The sequence below is a fragment of the Hemiscyllium ocellatum genome (assembly GCF_020745735.1).
Source record: "Hemiscyllium ocellatum isolate sHemOce1 chromosome 27 unlocalized genomic scaffold, sHemOce1.pat.X.cur. SUPER_27_unloc_37, whole genome shotgun sequence".
NCBI lineage: Eukaryota > Metazoa > Chordata > Chondrichthyes > Orectolobiformes > Hemiscylliidae > Hemiscyllium > Hemiscyllium ocellatum.
The window spans coordinates 139181-154962 of NW_026867506.1; the positions used below are offsets into that span (position 1 = coordinate 139181).

The 15782-nt window shown below is 47.0% G+C and overlaps 2 protein-coding genes across 2 annotated transcripts in view; both read right to left on the reverse strand.

The window, feature by feature from the left end:
• The window catches only part of LOC132808217 (zinc finger protein 271-like), a 44432-nt gene extending 35301 nt beyond the window's left edge, over nt 1-9131 (reverse strand). The window contains exons 1-2 of the mRNA XM_060822047.1: nt 8888-9131; nt 6742-7260 (exon numbers count right to left, since the gene is read on the reverse strand). The gene's annotated coding sequence lies outside the window, so the exon portion shown is untranslated. The remainder of the gene's footprint in view (nt 1-6741; nt 7261-8887) is intronic.
• Nucleotides 5470-6853, reverse strand: LOC132808218 (zinc finger protein 239-like). Its single transcript, XM_060822048.1, has 2 exons — nt 6777-6853; nt 5470-6735 (listed from the first exon to the last, which is right to left on the reverse strand). Exons 1-2 carry the CDS (start codon nt 6851-6853, stop codon nt 6066-6068), a joined length of 747 nt encoding a protein of 248 aa, XP_060678031.1. The 3' UTR covers nt 5470-6065.
• Nucleotides 9132-15782: the final 6651 nt, after the last annotated feature.

A 15782-nucleotide genomic window follows, 5' to 3' on the forward strand; every position in this document is an offset into this window, starting at 1 on the left:
TACATTATCACATTGTGGTCATGCATTTGCCACGTATTTGCCAATTGAGACACAGATCTGCACCAACATTTCTAGACAAAAAAGTGAGTACTGCTGATGCCAGAGATTAGAGTCGAGAGTGTGGTGCTGGAAAAGCACGCAGGTCAGGCAGCATCCGAGGAGCAGGAAAATTCCTGATGAAGGACTTTTGCCTGAAACGTCGATTTTCCTGCTCCTCGGATGCTGCCTGACCTGCTATGCTTTTCCAGCACCACACTCTCGACCAATATTTCTACACTCTGTCCCCCTCCCTGAATTCACTCCCTTTCCTTTCAGTTGTTGCAAGTCAACAATTGAACGCCAGAATGAAAAAAAAAGTGGAACAGATGGCGAGGAAAGAGAGTGCTGTACTCACAGATGTTGGACAGAGGAAGAAAGTTGCAGTTTGGGGTAAAGCACAATCTTCATTCAGAGAGACAGGAGCAGCAGCTGCTTCAGAAGGTCATTGTCCAACTTCCGCATTCAGACAATAGCGGTGCTCTGATTGGCAGGAGGACTAGACACCTTCCGGTCCTCCCGTGTTCCCTATTGGTCCATCAAAAGTAGGTCATGAGTTGTTTGTGCGTACAGCCAGGAGCGTGCACAGTCTTTTGCTGACACCAGCGGACATGCGCAGTGCTTGCTGACACCGTGGGACATGCGCATTATGCTGTTCAGAGATGCTTATGTTACTGACAGGTTTGAAGTGTCCAAATGCCGATCGGAGGGAAAAAAAAGTAGAACCACAATTCTCTCCTTCCCCTTCCCTCCCCCACCCCCCCCCCCCGGTGGCTTGACATTGTATTCCTTTTGCATTTTGGCTGGCTGCTCAACTTTTGTATATCTTTTCCCTCGGTTAGGGGAGTCACAAACTGGAGGACATAGGTTTAGGTTGAGTGGGGAAAGATGAGGGATGAAAAAGTGTTGCTGGAAAAGCGCAGCAGGTCAGGCAGTATCCAAGAAGCAGGAGAATCGACGTTTCGGGCATGAGCCCTTCTTCAGGAATCATGAGGGAAAAATCTTCAGGGAAAGATGAGGGACCAAAGGATTAGAAAAGACGTGTGGCATTTAATTTGCCTCAAGAAATGCCAGAACTAGAGGACATTAGTTTAAGGTGAGTGGGGAAAGGTTTAAAACGGACCTAAGGGGTCACTTGTTTCACGCAGAGGATGGTAAATGTATTGAATGAGCTGCCGGAGTGGAGGCTGGTACAATTACAACTTTTAATAGGCATCTGGATGGGTGTACGAATAGGAAGGTTTAAAGGGGTTTGGGCCAAGTATTGGCAAATAGGAATAGAATAATTTAGGATAGCTGGTCGACACAGACCAAACTGTTTCATTCCATGCTCCATGACTCTATTTCTACATAGGCAGAACCAATTTCACAATATTAGAATAGGAAACTCACCCCTTTCTGGATTATTGGTGCTGGAAGAGCACAGCAGTTCAGGCAACAGTAAAATCGACATTTCGGGCAAAAGCCCTTCATCAGGAATAAAGGCAGAGAGCCCAAAGGGTGGAGAGATAAGCTAGAGGAAGGTGGAGGTGTGGAGAAAGTAGCAAATAGTGCAATAGGTGAGTCGGGGAGGGGATGAAGGTGATAGGTCAGGGAGGAGGGTGGAGTTGATAGGTGGAAAAGAAGATTGGCAGGTAGGACAAGTCATGGGGACAGTGCTGAGCTGGAAGTTTGGAACTAGAGTAAGGTGGCTGAAGGGGAAATGAGGAAACTGTTGAAGTCCACATTAATGTCCTGGGGTTGAAGTGTTCCGAGGCGGAAGATGAAGCGTTTTCCTCCAGGCATCTGGTGGTGAGGGAGCGGTGGTGAAGGAGGCCCAGGACCTCCATGTCCTCGGCAGAGTGGGAGGGGGAGTTGAAATGTTGGGCCACATGGCGGTGTGGTTGATTGGTGCAGGTGTCCCAGAGATGTTCCCCAAAGCGCTCTGCTAGGAGGCGCCCAGCCTCCCCAATGTAGAGGAGACCACATTGGGAGCAACGGATACAATAAATGATATTGGTGGATGTGCAGGTAAAACTTTGATGGATGTGGAAGGGGCCTTTAGCGCCTTGAATGGAGGTGAGGGTACAGGTTTTACAGTTCCTGCGGTGGCAGGGAAAGGTGCCAGGATGGGAGGGTGGGTTGTAGGGGGGCATGGACCTGACCAGGTAGTCACGGAGGGAACGGTCTTTGCGGAAGGCCTAAAGGGGTGGGGAGGGAAATATATCCCTGGTGGTGGGGTCTGTTTGGAGGTGGCGGAAATGTCGGCGGATGATTTGGTTTATACGAAGGTTTGTAGGGTGGAAGGTGAGCACCAGGGCATTCTGTCCTTGTTACGGTTGGAGGGGTGGGGTCTGAGGGCGGAGGTGCGGGATGTGAACGAGATGCATTGGAGGGCATCTTTAACCATGTGGGAAGGGAAATTGCGGTCTCTAAAGAAGGAGGCCATCTGGTGTGTTTTGTGGTGGAACTGGTCCTCTTGGGAGCAGATATGGCGGTGGCGGAGGAATTGGGAATATGGGATGGCGTTTTTGCAAGAGGTAGGGTGGGAAGAGATGTAATCCAGGTAGCTGTGGAAGTCGGTGAGTTTGTAGAAAAAAATGTCAGTGTCAGGTCGGTCATCATTAATGGAGATGGAGAGGTCCAGGAAGGGGAGGGAGGTGTCAGAGGTGGTCCAGATAAATTTAAGGTTAGGGTGGAATGTGTTGGTGAAGTTCATGAATTGCTCAACCTCCTCGCGGGAGCACGAGATGGTGCCAATGTTTCTCAACCTCCTCACAGCCTGTCCTCAACTGTGGCTAAATTTTACAAATTTCAACACAAGTTTCAGAAAGATGTCTGCAGCTTTTTTTAAAAAAATAGAATTGAACATGCTATTCTCAATGTTAAAGATCAGCCATTTCTCGTGCATCCCCATCTCCCAGGTAGAGTCATCACCATCTGTCTCTCTCTCTTCTTAGAAGGGCTTGATACAGCGATCAAAGAGGGATGGAGGCACGAGAAATAACAGGTGGTGGGGAAAGAGAATGGTTGAGGGTGTCAAGAGAGACAAAATGGACAAGGGGACAGAAGGAGAATGGACAGAGGGCAGTGACACTACAAATCCCACCTTCCCCAGGACCACAGTAATCATTTCTCAATATACAAAATGGCTAAAGCAGTAGAATCACATAATCCCTGCAGGCCATTCAGCCCATTCATCTCACACTGTCCTTCCAAACAGCATCCCATCAAACCAACCCACTTACCATACAACCCTGCAGTTCCCCATGGCTTACGCACCCAAAAATGCATATCCCTGGACACTTCAGCACAGCTGATCCACCCTAAACTGCAGATCTTTAGAGTGTGGGAGGAAACCGGAGCACCTGGAGGAAACCCACGCAGACACAAGGGGGACAGTGTGCCAAAGTCGCCTGTGGCTGGAATCAAACCCAGCCCTGTGAGGCAGCAGTACTAACCACTGAGCCACCATGCCACCCAGAGCTTTGATGTTCTGCTTTATCTTTATAGCTTCTGACTTCTCATGCGCCCTCAGCAGAGGCTCTGCCGTCCTGAGATTTGTGGACCACACCCACTGCAGCCTCCCTTTCCCACTTCTCCAGTCCTGAGCACGACAGTTCCTGAACCTGGTGCCAGACAGACACCGATGCCATCTAGCCTCCTACTGCTAACTTCAGAGAAAGACGACAATCACCTGTCAATATTCTGCCCCTTACCCCCAGCGCCCCCCCACCACTCAGCCAGTTAGCTCCTCCCCCTGCCTCCCAATCTCAGATCCCCTTTACCTGTGTGATTCACACTCCCACCCTTCTGACCCTGTCCACTGACCTAATCAGAAGGCTCTGTCCAGAGGGGAATGACCATCTCCTGGAATAAAGGGTCCGGTTACCTTTCCCCGTGACGTGTCTGCAGCCTGGCTTCCAACTCCATCTCTCTGAGCCAAAGGTCATCCAGCATGTGTTTACCCTGAATCACAGCATCCAGAACCTCCCACCTTCTGCAAAGTGAAAGACAAGTCTCACCCTGCCTTCTCCAATGTGTGTGTGTGTAGATTAGATTTGATTCTCTACCATATGGAAACAGGCCCTTTGGCCCAAAATATCCACACTGACCCTCCAAAGAGTAACCCACCCAGACCTGTTCCCCTACCTTATATTTACCCCTGACTAATGCACCCAACACTATGTGGAATGTAGCATGGCCAATTCACCTGACCTGCACATCTTTTGGATTGTGGGAGGAAACTGGAGCACCTGGAGGAAACCCATGCAGACATGGGGAGAATGTGCCAACTGCACATAGACAGTTGCCTGAGGTGGAATCGAACCCGGATCCCTGGTGCTGCGAGGCAGCACTGCTAACCACTGAACCACCATGCCACCCAATAACTGCTGAATTGTTTCTACTGGCCAAGAAGAGGCATTTGCCAAGTTTGGAACCCATGAGGACGGTCTCAACCGGGACCTTGGGTGATCACACTACACTTAACACTGTCTCTCACTCCCACACGCACACATACACACCCAGTCACGCAGACCCTCTCTCACACACATACACCTCGCACACTCAAATCCATGCACACACCCTCTCACAGGCTTATACTCCATTGCATCGACACACTTTCTCAAGCATGCACATGCAAACACACACTCTCTCTCTCTCTCTCTCTCTCTCTCTCTCATGCGCACACACAAACCTATGCAGTGAATTTGCATTTGCACATACATTGTGCTATTTGAGCAAAACACAATCTGCAGGCAGTCAATCTATGTAATATTTTATAAATTCCTACTTTGGAAATAGAACATGTGTGACTCAGGACTGGGATACAGACAGACTTGAACCTCACACCTTTCTTGCATTGTCTGAGCTGAGATGTCACCTAATTTTATAAAATCTTAAGTCATCGGGAGAATGTGACTTAAAAGTAGTTTTGGGATACACATGTTAATGAACCGAAACCTGTAACCCATTCTAAAAGATGAAAGACTGAATTGCAACTGGACTTGTTCATGAAATCTTATCAACTGCATAACACTGTAATGTTTTGCGATAAATTCTATGTCTTATGATCCTGCTCAACAGCTACCCGATGAAGGAGCAGTGCTCCGAAAGCTATTGCTTCCAAATAAATCTGTTGTGACTATAACCTGGAGTTGTGTAGATTTTAACTTTATCCACCTCAGTCCAACACCAGCAACTCCACATCATTTCTAATTAACACAGCCCACACCTCCTGGTGCTGCCAGTAAACTTTACAATGCCGATAAAATGACACAGTACCTGCACTCCTGAAATATTTGCAATTTCCAACAATACTAGCTACTCATTCACTGCTCCATCTGATACACGACATTGGAAAATTAGTGCAGGAGGCTGAAAGAGATCAACAGGTTTAAAACAAAAACCATTTGAAGCTCAAAGCCTTCAATGAGAATCTGAGCCTGGCGGTAAGTTCAGGTAACCCTTTATTGTGACCCAACTTTGTTACAGCTTCAGATTCCCCTCAGCAAAAAGGCGTAGAAAAAGTAGCTTTTCATTTAAAAATAGCTCAAGGTTAAAGCGCACACACTCCCTTTCTTAACCTGTACGAAGTATTGCCTCACTCAGCAATTTCAACGTATACTCTGTATCCAAGTAGGTTTCTCCCTGTTCATTTGCTGGGGAGAGGGAGGGGCCCAGTGGGGGAGAGAATTGGGATGGGGGAAGAGGATGGGGGGGGGGGGGGGGGGGAGGTGGAGGGTGGATTCAACCATAGGCCAGACAGGGTAAAGGATGCAGCTGGGACGACTGAGTGAATCCTTTCCCACAACGGTAGTTTCCTTCCCGATAAACGACGTGAGTGAATCAGATGGGGGTTTTCTCCCACCCCCTTCACCCCAACTCCCCCCAAAAATGGCTTCATCATTAGACTTGGAACTCCAGATTACTCACTGAATTCCAATTTTACCATCTGCCATGGCAGGATTCGAACCCAGGAGACACCGGAACTGGGTTAATACTCCAGTCGATAATGGCACTCAGCCGTCACTCCTTCAATGCCCCTGCTATGGTACGTGAACTTGCTGGTGCCTCTGCAGGTGGGAGGAGCAGGTGAACACCTTACTGCACCTGGGACAACTAAAGGGCCTCTCCCCCATGTGGATCCGCTGGTGGGTCTGGAGGTTGGAGGCCCGAGCAAAGCCCTTCCCGCACTCGGGGCACCTGAAGGGCCTCTCCCCGGTGTGGGACCGCTGGTGTCTTAGCCGGGCAGAGGCCTGGGTAAAGCACTTCCCGCATTCACAGCAGCTGAAGGGCCTCTCCCCCGTGTGGACCCGCTGGTGGGTCTGAAGGGTGGAGGAGTCGCTGAAGCCTTTACCGCACTCTGGGCAGCTGAAGGGCCGCTCCCCTGTGTGGAGCCGCTGGTGGATCAGCAGGGCAGAGGCCTGGGTAAAGGCTTTCCTGCACTCGGAGCAACTGAAGGGCCTTTCCCCTGTGTGGACCCGCCAGTGGGTCAGCAGGTGGGAGGAATCACTGAAGGCCTTCCTGCACTCGGGGCAGGAGAGTGGCCTCTCCCCCTTGTGGATTCGCTGGTGCCTCAGCAGGGCGAAGGAATTGCTGAAGGCCTTCCCACACTCAGGGCAGCTGAAAGGCCTCTCCCCCGTGTGGACCTGCCGGTGGGTCAGCACGGTGGATGCCTGGGTAAACCCTTCCTGCACTCGGGGCAGCTGAAGGGCCTCTCACCGGTGTGACTGCGCCGATGAGTCTCCAGAGCAGACGGGGCACAGAAGCCTTTACCACAGTCGCCACAGTTCCACGGTTTCTTCACAGTGCGGGATTCCTCGGGTTTCTCCATGGCCGAAGCTTCAGCTGCACAAAACGTGGGTACAGCCCCACCCTGCCGTGAATTCCTCTTTCTAGGCCGTATAACTGTTTCAGGATCCATACTCACTGCGCTGCAACGTAGGGTCTCTCATCCAGTCCCACCGATTCTGAAAATGTACTCGAACAGGAAGTAAACACTTTGCTCCCTCTCACAGAATCACAGTCAAAAATCGTTGCAGTCCCGATGTCCCAGTGTCACTGTCAGACATTGATGTGAAAGTGAGGATTGCAGATGCTGGAGAGTCAAGAGTTCAAAAGTGTGACGCTGGAAAAGCACTGTAGGTCAGGCAGCATCCGAGGATCAGAAGCGTCAATGCTTCGGGCATGAGGCCTTCATCTGTCGATTTTGAAATTTCCTTCTTCAGATCTTCAAATAATCTGTAAAAAGAGATTACAAAAGTCATCACACAGTTCAGGGTAACAATTCTGAACAAGCAATTCTACTTTCTGCAGATTATACTTTTCTTTTGTTATTCCACAAAATTGAAAGCACCATCCCACTCTCTCTCCCCCTCTGTTCTCACTCCGCTCTAATTCTCCTCAAGGTGCTGATTCAGGATCTTACAGATGCAACCAACAGAGTCATAGAGATGTACAGCATGGAAACAGACCAAACCCAGGGAAAAGACTTTGTCTATTTATCATATACATGCCCCTCATAAATTTGTAAACCTCTATACGGTTACCCCTCAGACTCCAACGCTCCAGGGAAAACAGCTCCAGTCTGTTCAGCCTCTCCCTATAGCTCAAATCCTCCAACCCTGGCAACATCCTTGTAAATCGTTTCTGAACCCTTTCAAGTTTCACAACATCTTTTCATTGAAAGGAGACCAGAATTGCACGCAATAGTCCAACAGTGGCCTAACTGATGTTCTGTACAGCCGCAACATGACCTCCCAAGAGTTCAAAATTAACATGAAAGAAGTCTTCGATAAGCCTTTGGTACTTAAAGTTTGACAAGGCACTCATGAAATGCATCCAACAATCTTGAAGGAAGGAACGACAGAAATTGTGGAAGCCATAATTTATCAGTCTCCCATGGACTTGGAGATGGTGCTAGAAGACTGGAGAACTGCAAACATTGCAGCCTGGTTTAAGAAAGGTTGTAAAGCTAATCTCAGCAATTATAGAGTCATAGAGATGTACAGCATGGAAACAGACCCTTCGGTCCAACCCGTCCATGCCGACCAGATATCCCAACCCTATCTAGTCCCACCTGCCAGTTTAAATTTGGTGGAGAAGCTTCCAGTAATACTTATTCTGGTCAAAATTAGTAGTCACATGGAGAAAGGTGGATTGAGTAGGAAGTGTCTGCATGGGATTTCTGACGGGACACTGCATTTAACTAACTTGTTGGAGATTTGTGAAGACGTTACAGGCTTGATAAGGATAACACTTCAGCTCTCCTCTTTGTTGTCCATCCTGCTGTCTTGGGGAGCCTGGTACCACTATAGCCTTGACATTATTCTGAATGGCATGCGTTTGAGGCGATAAAAGCACCAAAGTGTGACTTCAGATTACTTGGCTACATTGGTGTCTCGGTTTTGCTATCCTATCTCTCCCATAAAGGCTGACACCGACTGTGAGCAGGAGTCTGCTGGGCACCACCTTCATTAATCAAAAGGGAAAGAGCTATTGATTCAGCACCTCAGTAAATTTTTAAACAGTCTTAGGTCCTATGCACATGTTGGGATGCATGCAAGGAGATGTTTATATTTTGCTTCTGTACTTAGAATTCATAAATTGAAGCCAATGTACATTTTAAAAATATTCAAGATTAAAAGTACAGAGGAGATCAACATTATACAACAATCCAACAACCCCGTCCCAAGACAACATGTGCCTGACCCTCACAAAGCTGGCGGCTGGTTGCCGGGCAACCCGAGAGCTCCTTCCCCGGTGAAGTAAACACTGGGCCTGTGGGGCTTTTATTCGCGGCCTGCGGCCTCCCCCTAGGAGTTTATAAACTCCCCAGTCTCCCTCCTCCCGCGGTTCCCAATCCTACCCTGTCTCACTGTCTCCTCTCCCCGGGGGCAGGAGCCAGGTCTTGGCGCTCGGACCTGGCGACCTCCCCGGGATGTTTCTGAAACCTGGTCCTGTTCTGAAGAAGGATCCCCGGACCCGAAACACGTCCTCACATTTCTCTCAACACGAGCTGCCGGACCTGCTCAGCTTTTCCAGCGGTTTCTGTTCTTGTTCCTTCAGCCGCCGGCGCCATTCCTCTCCCACACTCAGTCACACTGGCTTTGTCCGGCCGCGGGACCTACACTGCACATGCGCCAACATGCAGGGGGCGTGGTCTAGGCAGCGTCGTCACCAACTGAGGGGGCGTGGCCATGGGAGTCCTCCGACCAATAGGGGACAATGGGGGTTGGTTTTCCCCGCCCCCAGCCTCCTGAAAGGTGTGTTGCTTTTTAATTTCCAGCCTGTTCAGGAATGTTACTCCAGACCTTTGGAAAGCTGAAACATCGGGAAACTTCCAGACACAAACAAAGGGATTTTAAAAATGAATAGAAATAGGTCAGGTAAATTACGAAAGAAGGTAAAAACAATGGCTGCAGATGCTGGAAACCAGATTCGTATTGGAACAAGCAAGTCAAAGGCTGTAGAAAAGGTAGAACTTAAACAATCAGCGTCGATAGGTACACCATAAAGATTGAGGGCAAACAAATCCCCTGAGGCTGATGGCCTACATCCTAGGGTACTAAAGGAAGTGGAAGTGGAGATTGTGGATTCATTAGTTATAATATTCCGAAATTCCCCAGACATGAGAAAGATTCATTGAGTTTATTTAGTACAGAGATAGGTAGGTTCTTGATTGTCAAGGTGATCAAAGGTTATGGGGAGAAAGGACTTGAGAAACGTTTCAGCCATGATTGAATGACTTAGTTTCTGCTCCTATATCTTATGGTTCCAGTGGATTGGAAAAATACTAATGTAATGCCTGTATTCAGAAAGGGAGGCAGGCAATATGTGGGAAATTGCAGACCAGTTAGTTTAACATCTGTTGTTGAGAAGGTGTTAGACTCAATTATCAAGGAAGCAATATCAGGACGTTTGAAAAGTCAAAACTCTATCCATCAGAGTCAGCATGGTTTTATGATGGGCAAATCAGATTTGACTAAGTTCTTCATAGATGTAACAAGTGGATAATAGGGATCCTGTAGTTGTAATATATCTGGCTTTTCAGAAGGTATTTGCTAAAGTGCCACTCAAAGCATTATTCGCAAGGTTAGATCATATGCAATATGGGCTGATTTATCAGCTTGGATAGGTGACTGGCTGAAGGGCAGAAGACAGACAGTCTGAATTGATGGCTTTTTTTCTGGATGGCAAGGTGTAACTAGTGAGGTGCCACAGGGTTGGGTCCTTGGACCCCAGCTATTTACAATCTACATTAGTGACATGGATACAGGGATAAAAGGCTCATTTGCCAAATTTGTAGATGACACAAAGAGGCGCGATGGTAAATTGCAATGAGGAAATACAAACCTTTCAAATGGATCTAGATAGGTTAGGAGAGTGGGTCAAAATGTGGCAGATGGGGTTTAAGGTGGATAAGTGTGAGGTCATGCATTTTGGTCAAAAAAAACATCAAAGCAACCTATTATCTAATAGAGGGTTTGGGATGATCTGGTGCAGAGAGATCTGGGTATCCTCATTAATGAGTCACATAAAACTAGCTTGCAGGTACAGTAGATAATAAAGAAAGTGAATGCAGCATTCACTTTTATCGCGAAAGGAATAGAACATAAAGGGAAGGAAGTGTTGCTGCAACCAAACATAGCATTGCTGAAACTGCACCTGGAGGATTGTGCCCAGTTTTAAACTCATTTCCCCTTATATGGTTATGGTAGGGGATTTAACTTTCCAACCATAGACTGGGACTGCCATCGGTTTAATGGTTTAGATGGAGACGAATTTGTTGAGCGTGTTCAAGAAAGATTTCTGATTTAGTATGTGGATATACCTATGGAGAAGGTGCAAAACTTGACCTACTCTTGGGAAATAAGGCAGGACAGCTGACTGAGGTGTCAGTGGGGCTGCACTTTGGGGCCAGCGACCATAATTCTATTAATTTTAAAATAGTGAAGGAAAAGGATAAATCAAATCTAAAAGTTGAAATTCTAAATTAGAGAATGTCTCATTTTGACAGTGTTAGGCAAGAACTTTCAAAAGCTGTTGGGGAGGTAAAGAGACGGCTGGAAAATGGAAGCCTTCAGAAATGAGATAACGAGAGTCCAGACACAGTATATTCCTGTTAGGGTGAAAGGAATGTCTGGTAGGTGTAGGGAATGTTGGATGACTGGAGAAATTGAGTGTTTGGTAAAGAAAAAGAAGGAAGCATAGGTCAGGTATTGACAGGATAGATTGAGTGAATCCTTAGAATATAAAGGTAGTAGGAATGTACTTAAAAGGGAAATCTGGAGGACAAAAACTGGACATGAGATAACTTTGGCAAATAGGGTTAAGGAGAATCCAAAGAGTTTTTACAAATGCATTAAGGACAAAAGGGTCACTAGGGACAGAATAGGGCACATCAACGATGAGTAAGGCAGCCAATGTGTGGAACTGCAGGAGATGGGGAAGATATTAATCGAGTGTTTTGCATCAATGTTTACTCTGGAGAAGGACATGAAAATATAGAATGTAGGGGAAATAGATTATAACATTTAAAAAATGTCCATATCACAGCGGAGGTGGTGCTGGATGTCATGAATTACGAAGGTGGATAAATCTCCAGGACCTGATCAGGTGTACCCGAGAACTCTGTGGGAGGCTACGGGAAGTGATTGTCGGGCCCCTTGCTGAAATATTTGTATCATTGATAGTCACAGGTAAGGTACCGGAAAATATTAACGTGGTACCACTATTTAAGAAAAGGTGATAAGGAAAAGCCAGGGAACCTGACATTGGTGGTGGACAGGTTGTTGGAGTGAAACCTGAGAGACAGGATTTACACACATTTGGAAAGGCAAGGACTGATTAGGGATAGTCGGCATGGCTTTGTGCATGGGAAATCATGTCTGACAAACTTGATTTGTTACTTCTTCAAAGCACTCAAAGAAGATTGATGAGAGCAGAGCAAAGGACATGATCTATATGGACTTCAGTAAGCTGTTTGACAAGGTTCCTCTAGGGAGACTGGTTAGCAAGGTTAGACCTTATGGAATACAGAAAGAAATAGCCATTTGGATACAGAACTGGCTCGAAGTTAGAAGGTGGTGGTGGAGGCTTGTTTTTCAAACTGGAGGCTTATGACCAGTGGAGTGCCACAACGATCGGTGCTAGGTCCACTACTTTCTGTATTTTTTTTATGCAAATGACTTGGATGTGAACATAGGATGTATAGTTAGTAGGTTTGCTGATGACACCAAAATTGGAAGTGTTGTGAACAACGAGGAAGGTTACTTCAGATTACAATGGGATCTTGATCAGATGTACCAATGGACTGAAGAGTGGCTGATGGAGTTTAATTTAGATAAATGCGAGGTGCTGCATTTTGGAAAAACAAATCAGAGCAGCACATCTACACTTAATGGTAAGGCTCAAGGGAGAGTTGTTGAACAAAGAGACCTTGGAGTGCAGGTTCACAGTTTCTTGAAAGTGAAGTTGCAGGTAGATAGGATCGTGAAGGTGGTGTTTGGTATACTTTCCTTTATTGGTCAGAGTATTGAGTATAGGATTTGAGAGGTCATGTCGTGGCTGTACAGGAGAATGTTTAGGCCACTTTTGGAATAAGTGTACAATTCTGGCATCCTTCCTCTTGGAAGGATGTTGTGAAACTTGAAAGGCTTCAGAAAAGATTTACAAGGATGTTGTCAGGGTGGAGGATTTGAGCTACAGGGAGAAGTTGACTCGGCTGAGGCTGTTCTCCCTGGAGTGGAGGTGGCTGAGGGGTGACCTGAAAGGTTTATAAAATCATGAAAATCACAGATAGAGCGAATAGCCAAGGTCTTTTCCCCCAAGATGGAGGAGTCCAAAACTAGAAGGCATAAGTTTCAGATGAGAGGGGACAAGAATTAAAAAGGAACTAAGGGGCAACGTTTTCACGCAGAAGGTAGACCGTGTATGGAATGAGCAGCCAGAGGTAGTGGTGGAGATGGGTACAATTACAACATTTAAAAGGTGTCTAGATGAATAGTTAGGATTTAAAGGAATATGGAGCAAATGCTGGAACTTGGGACTGGGCCAAATTGGAACATCTGGTCGGCATGGATGAGTTGAACTGAAGTGTCTGTTTCTGTGCGGTGTGACTCCAGAAGTCTATAACTGCTATGACCGAAACTAGACCTTTTTAACTGATAATCTTCCTGCTGGATTTTTTTAGTGCACCCAGTTTCAGTCGATTTCTGGGAGGTAAAATTGGCATATGTCCTGTATCCTGGAAATTCTGAAAAATAAAAATAAATAATTCTCCCTGTGAATGGTACAATCCACACCCCGTGATGTGAATGGTACAATCCTCCCCTTCCCTTTCCCTCCTCCACACACCTCCACCTTTGAATGATACAATCGTGCCCCTCTGAATGGTATAATCCTTTACTCCCCCACAGACTTTACCACATTGGTCACAGAAGGGGCAAATGGAATACATTCTCCTGACCTGTCCCAGCATTCTCAGCATTGACCCCTTTGGAACTCCAAAGACCCCTTTATGCCAACTCTTTGCCTTCTGCCAGTCAGCCAATCCTCGATCCGTGCCAGTACCTTGCTCCTACACCAGGGACTCATCTTATTTAGCAGCCTCCTGCACGGCACCTTGTCAAAGGCCTTCTGGAAATCCAAATCGCTCACGTCCACTGGCTCTCCCTTTGTCTAACTTACTCATTACATGCTTAAAGAATCCTAATAGATTTGTCAGACATGACCTCCTCTTGTCAAAGCCATGCAGACTCGGGCCTGTTTTAACATGCACCTCCACATACTTCCCACTCTCACCCTTCATAAACCTGTTAAATTTACCCATTTTTACCATAAATACGTTGTTCCACTCTTTAAAATGAATTCAAGTTTAAAGATTTCATATTATGTATGTACACTACCTTTGCCCCTCGTAATATTTTATCCTTCTGAAGAAGACCTTCTAAAAAGATTAGCACAAGGTATGAAACTGACTGTGTGACTGCATCAAGTAAAGGAGATGGTAAGAATGAGAAAGGAGTGGCTAAATATCTAAACCTACCCATGCAATGGTCAAGAAGGCACAACAACGCCTTTTCTTCCTCAAGATGCTTAAGAAATTCGGCACATCCATAATGACACTCACCAACATTTACAGATACACCATAGAAAGCCATGTATCTGGTTGCATCTTGCCCTGCTACGGCAACTGCTCTGCCCAGGACCAGAAGAAACTACAGAAGGTTGTGTGCACAGCACAATCCATCACGGAAGCCAACCTCCCATCCATGGAATCCATCTGCACTTCTCGTTGTCGTGGAAAGGCTGCCAACCTCAAAGACCCCTCCCACCCTGGGAATGATCTCCTGCACCATCCTCTGTCAGGCAGAAGATACAGAAGCTTGAACACTGTACCAACAGGTTCAAGAATAGCTTCTTCCCTGCCATTATTAGACTGCTGAATGGAGCTCTCCAATTTGAAATCTAATGTTGACCTTGCTTCTGCGCAGCCCCTGTGCAGCTGTAACCCTGTACGCCTCACTCTGTCTAAGCGCAGTATGACCTGCATGTCCTCGTTTGCTCAGATCTGACTGTACAGCTGATAAAACAAAACTTTTGACTCTACTTAGGTACATAGCACAGTACAGGCCCTTCGACACTCGATGCAGTACTGGCCCTTTATCCTACTCTAGGATCAGACTGACCTACATACCATTTATTGTACTAACTTTCATGTACCTATCCAAGAGTCAATTAAATGTCCCTAATGTATCTGACTCTACTACCACTGTTGACAGTGCATTTCACACAGCCACCACTATCTGAGTAGAGAACCTACTCTGACATCTCCCCAAAACCTTCCTCCAATTACCTTAATATTATGCAGAGTGTGGGGTGCTGGAAAACCATAGCAGGTCAGGCAGCAGCCAAGGAGCAGGAGAATTGACGTTTTGGGCATAAGCCCTTCATCAGGAACGAGGCTTGTGGGCTGGGGGTGCTGAGAGATAAATGGAAAGTGGGTGAGGTTGGGGGAGAAGGTAGCTGAGAATGCCATAGTTAGATGAAGGTGTGTGTGTGTTGAGGGGGTGGTGGAGTAGGGGGGCAGATATATAGGACAAATGATGGACAGGTCAGAAGGGCAGCGCCGAGTTGGAGGCTTGGGACTGAGATAAAGTGGGGGAGGTGAGGAAACTGTTCAAATCCACATTTGGCCAGTGTGGTTGCAGGATCGCAAGGCAGAATATGAGGCGGTCCTCCTTCAGGCATCGGGTAATAACGGTTTGGCGATGGATAGGTTGGAGAAGTGGGTGGAGCTGATAGATTGAAAAGTTGATGGACAGGTCAAGAGGGCGGTGCTGAGTTGAAGGCATGGGACTTGGATAAAGTGGGGGGGGTGGGGGAAGAGGAATGATGTCTAGCATCTGCAGTCCTCATTTTCTCCTCAAAATTATAGACATTTGTAAGGGGCATGGATAGGGTGAATACCCAAGGTCTTTCCCCAGGTCGGGGAGTCCAGCACTGAAGGGGCATAGGTTGAAGGTGAGTGGGGAAAGGGACCTGAGGGGCCATATTGTCACGCAGGGGGTGGTGTGTGTATGGTATGACCTGCCAGCAGAAGTGGTGGAGGCTGGTACAATGACAACATTTAAAAGGCATCTGGATGGGGATATGAAAAGGAAGGGTATAGATGAACATAGGCCAAATGCTAGCAAATGGGTCACTAGATTCATTTAAGATATGGACTGAGGGGTTTGTTTCCGGCTCTACAACTCGAT

What these genes read in the sequence shown, in the direction of transcription:
- LOC132808218 (XM_060822048.1), bottom strand. Translation starts at nt 6,853, where the DNA reads ATGGAGAAACCCGAGGAATCCCGCACTGTGAAGAAACCGTGGAACTGT. An exon ending in GGTAAAGGCTTCTGTGCCCC is followed by an intron (nt 6,736 to 6,776) that starts GTCTGCTCTGGA and finishes ACACCGGTGAGA; the next exon opens with GGCCCTTCAGCTGCCCCGAG.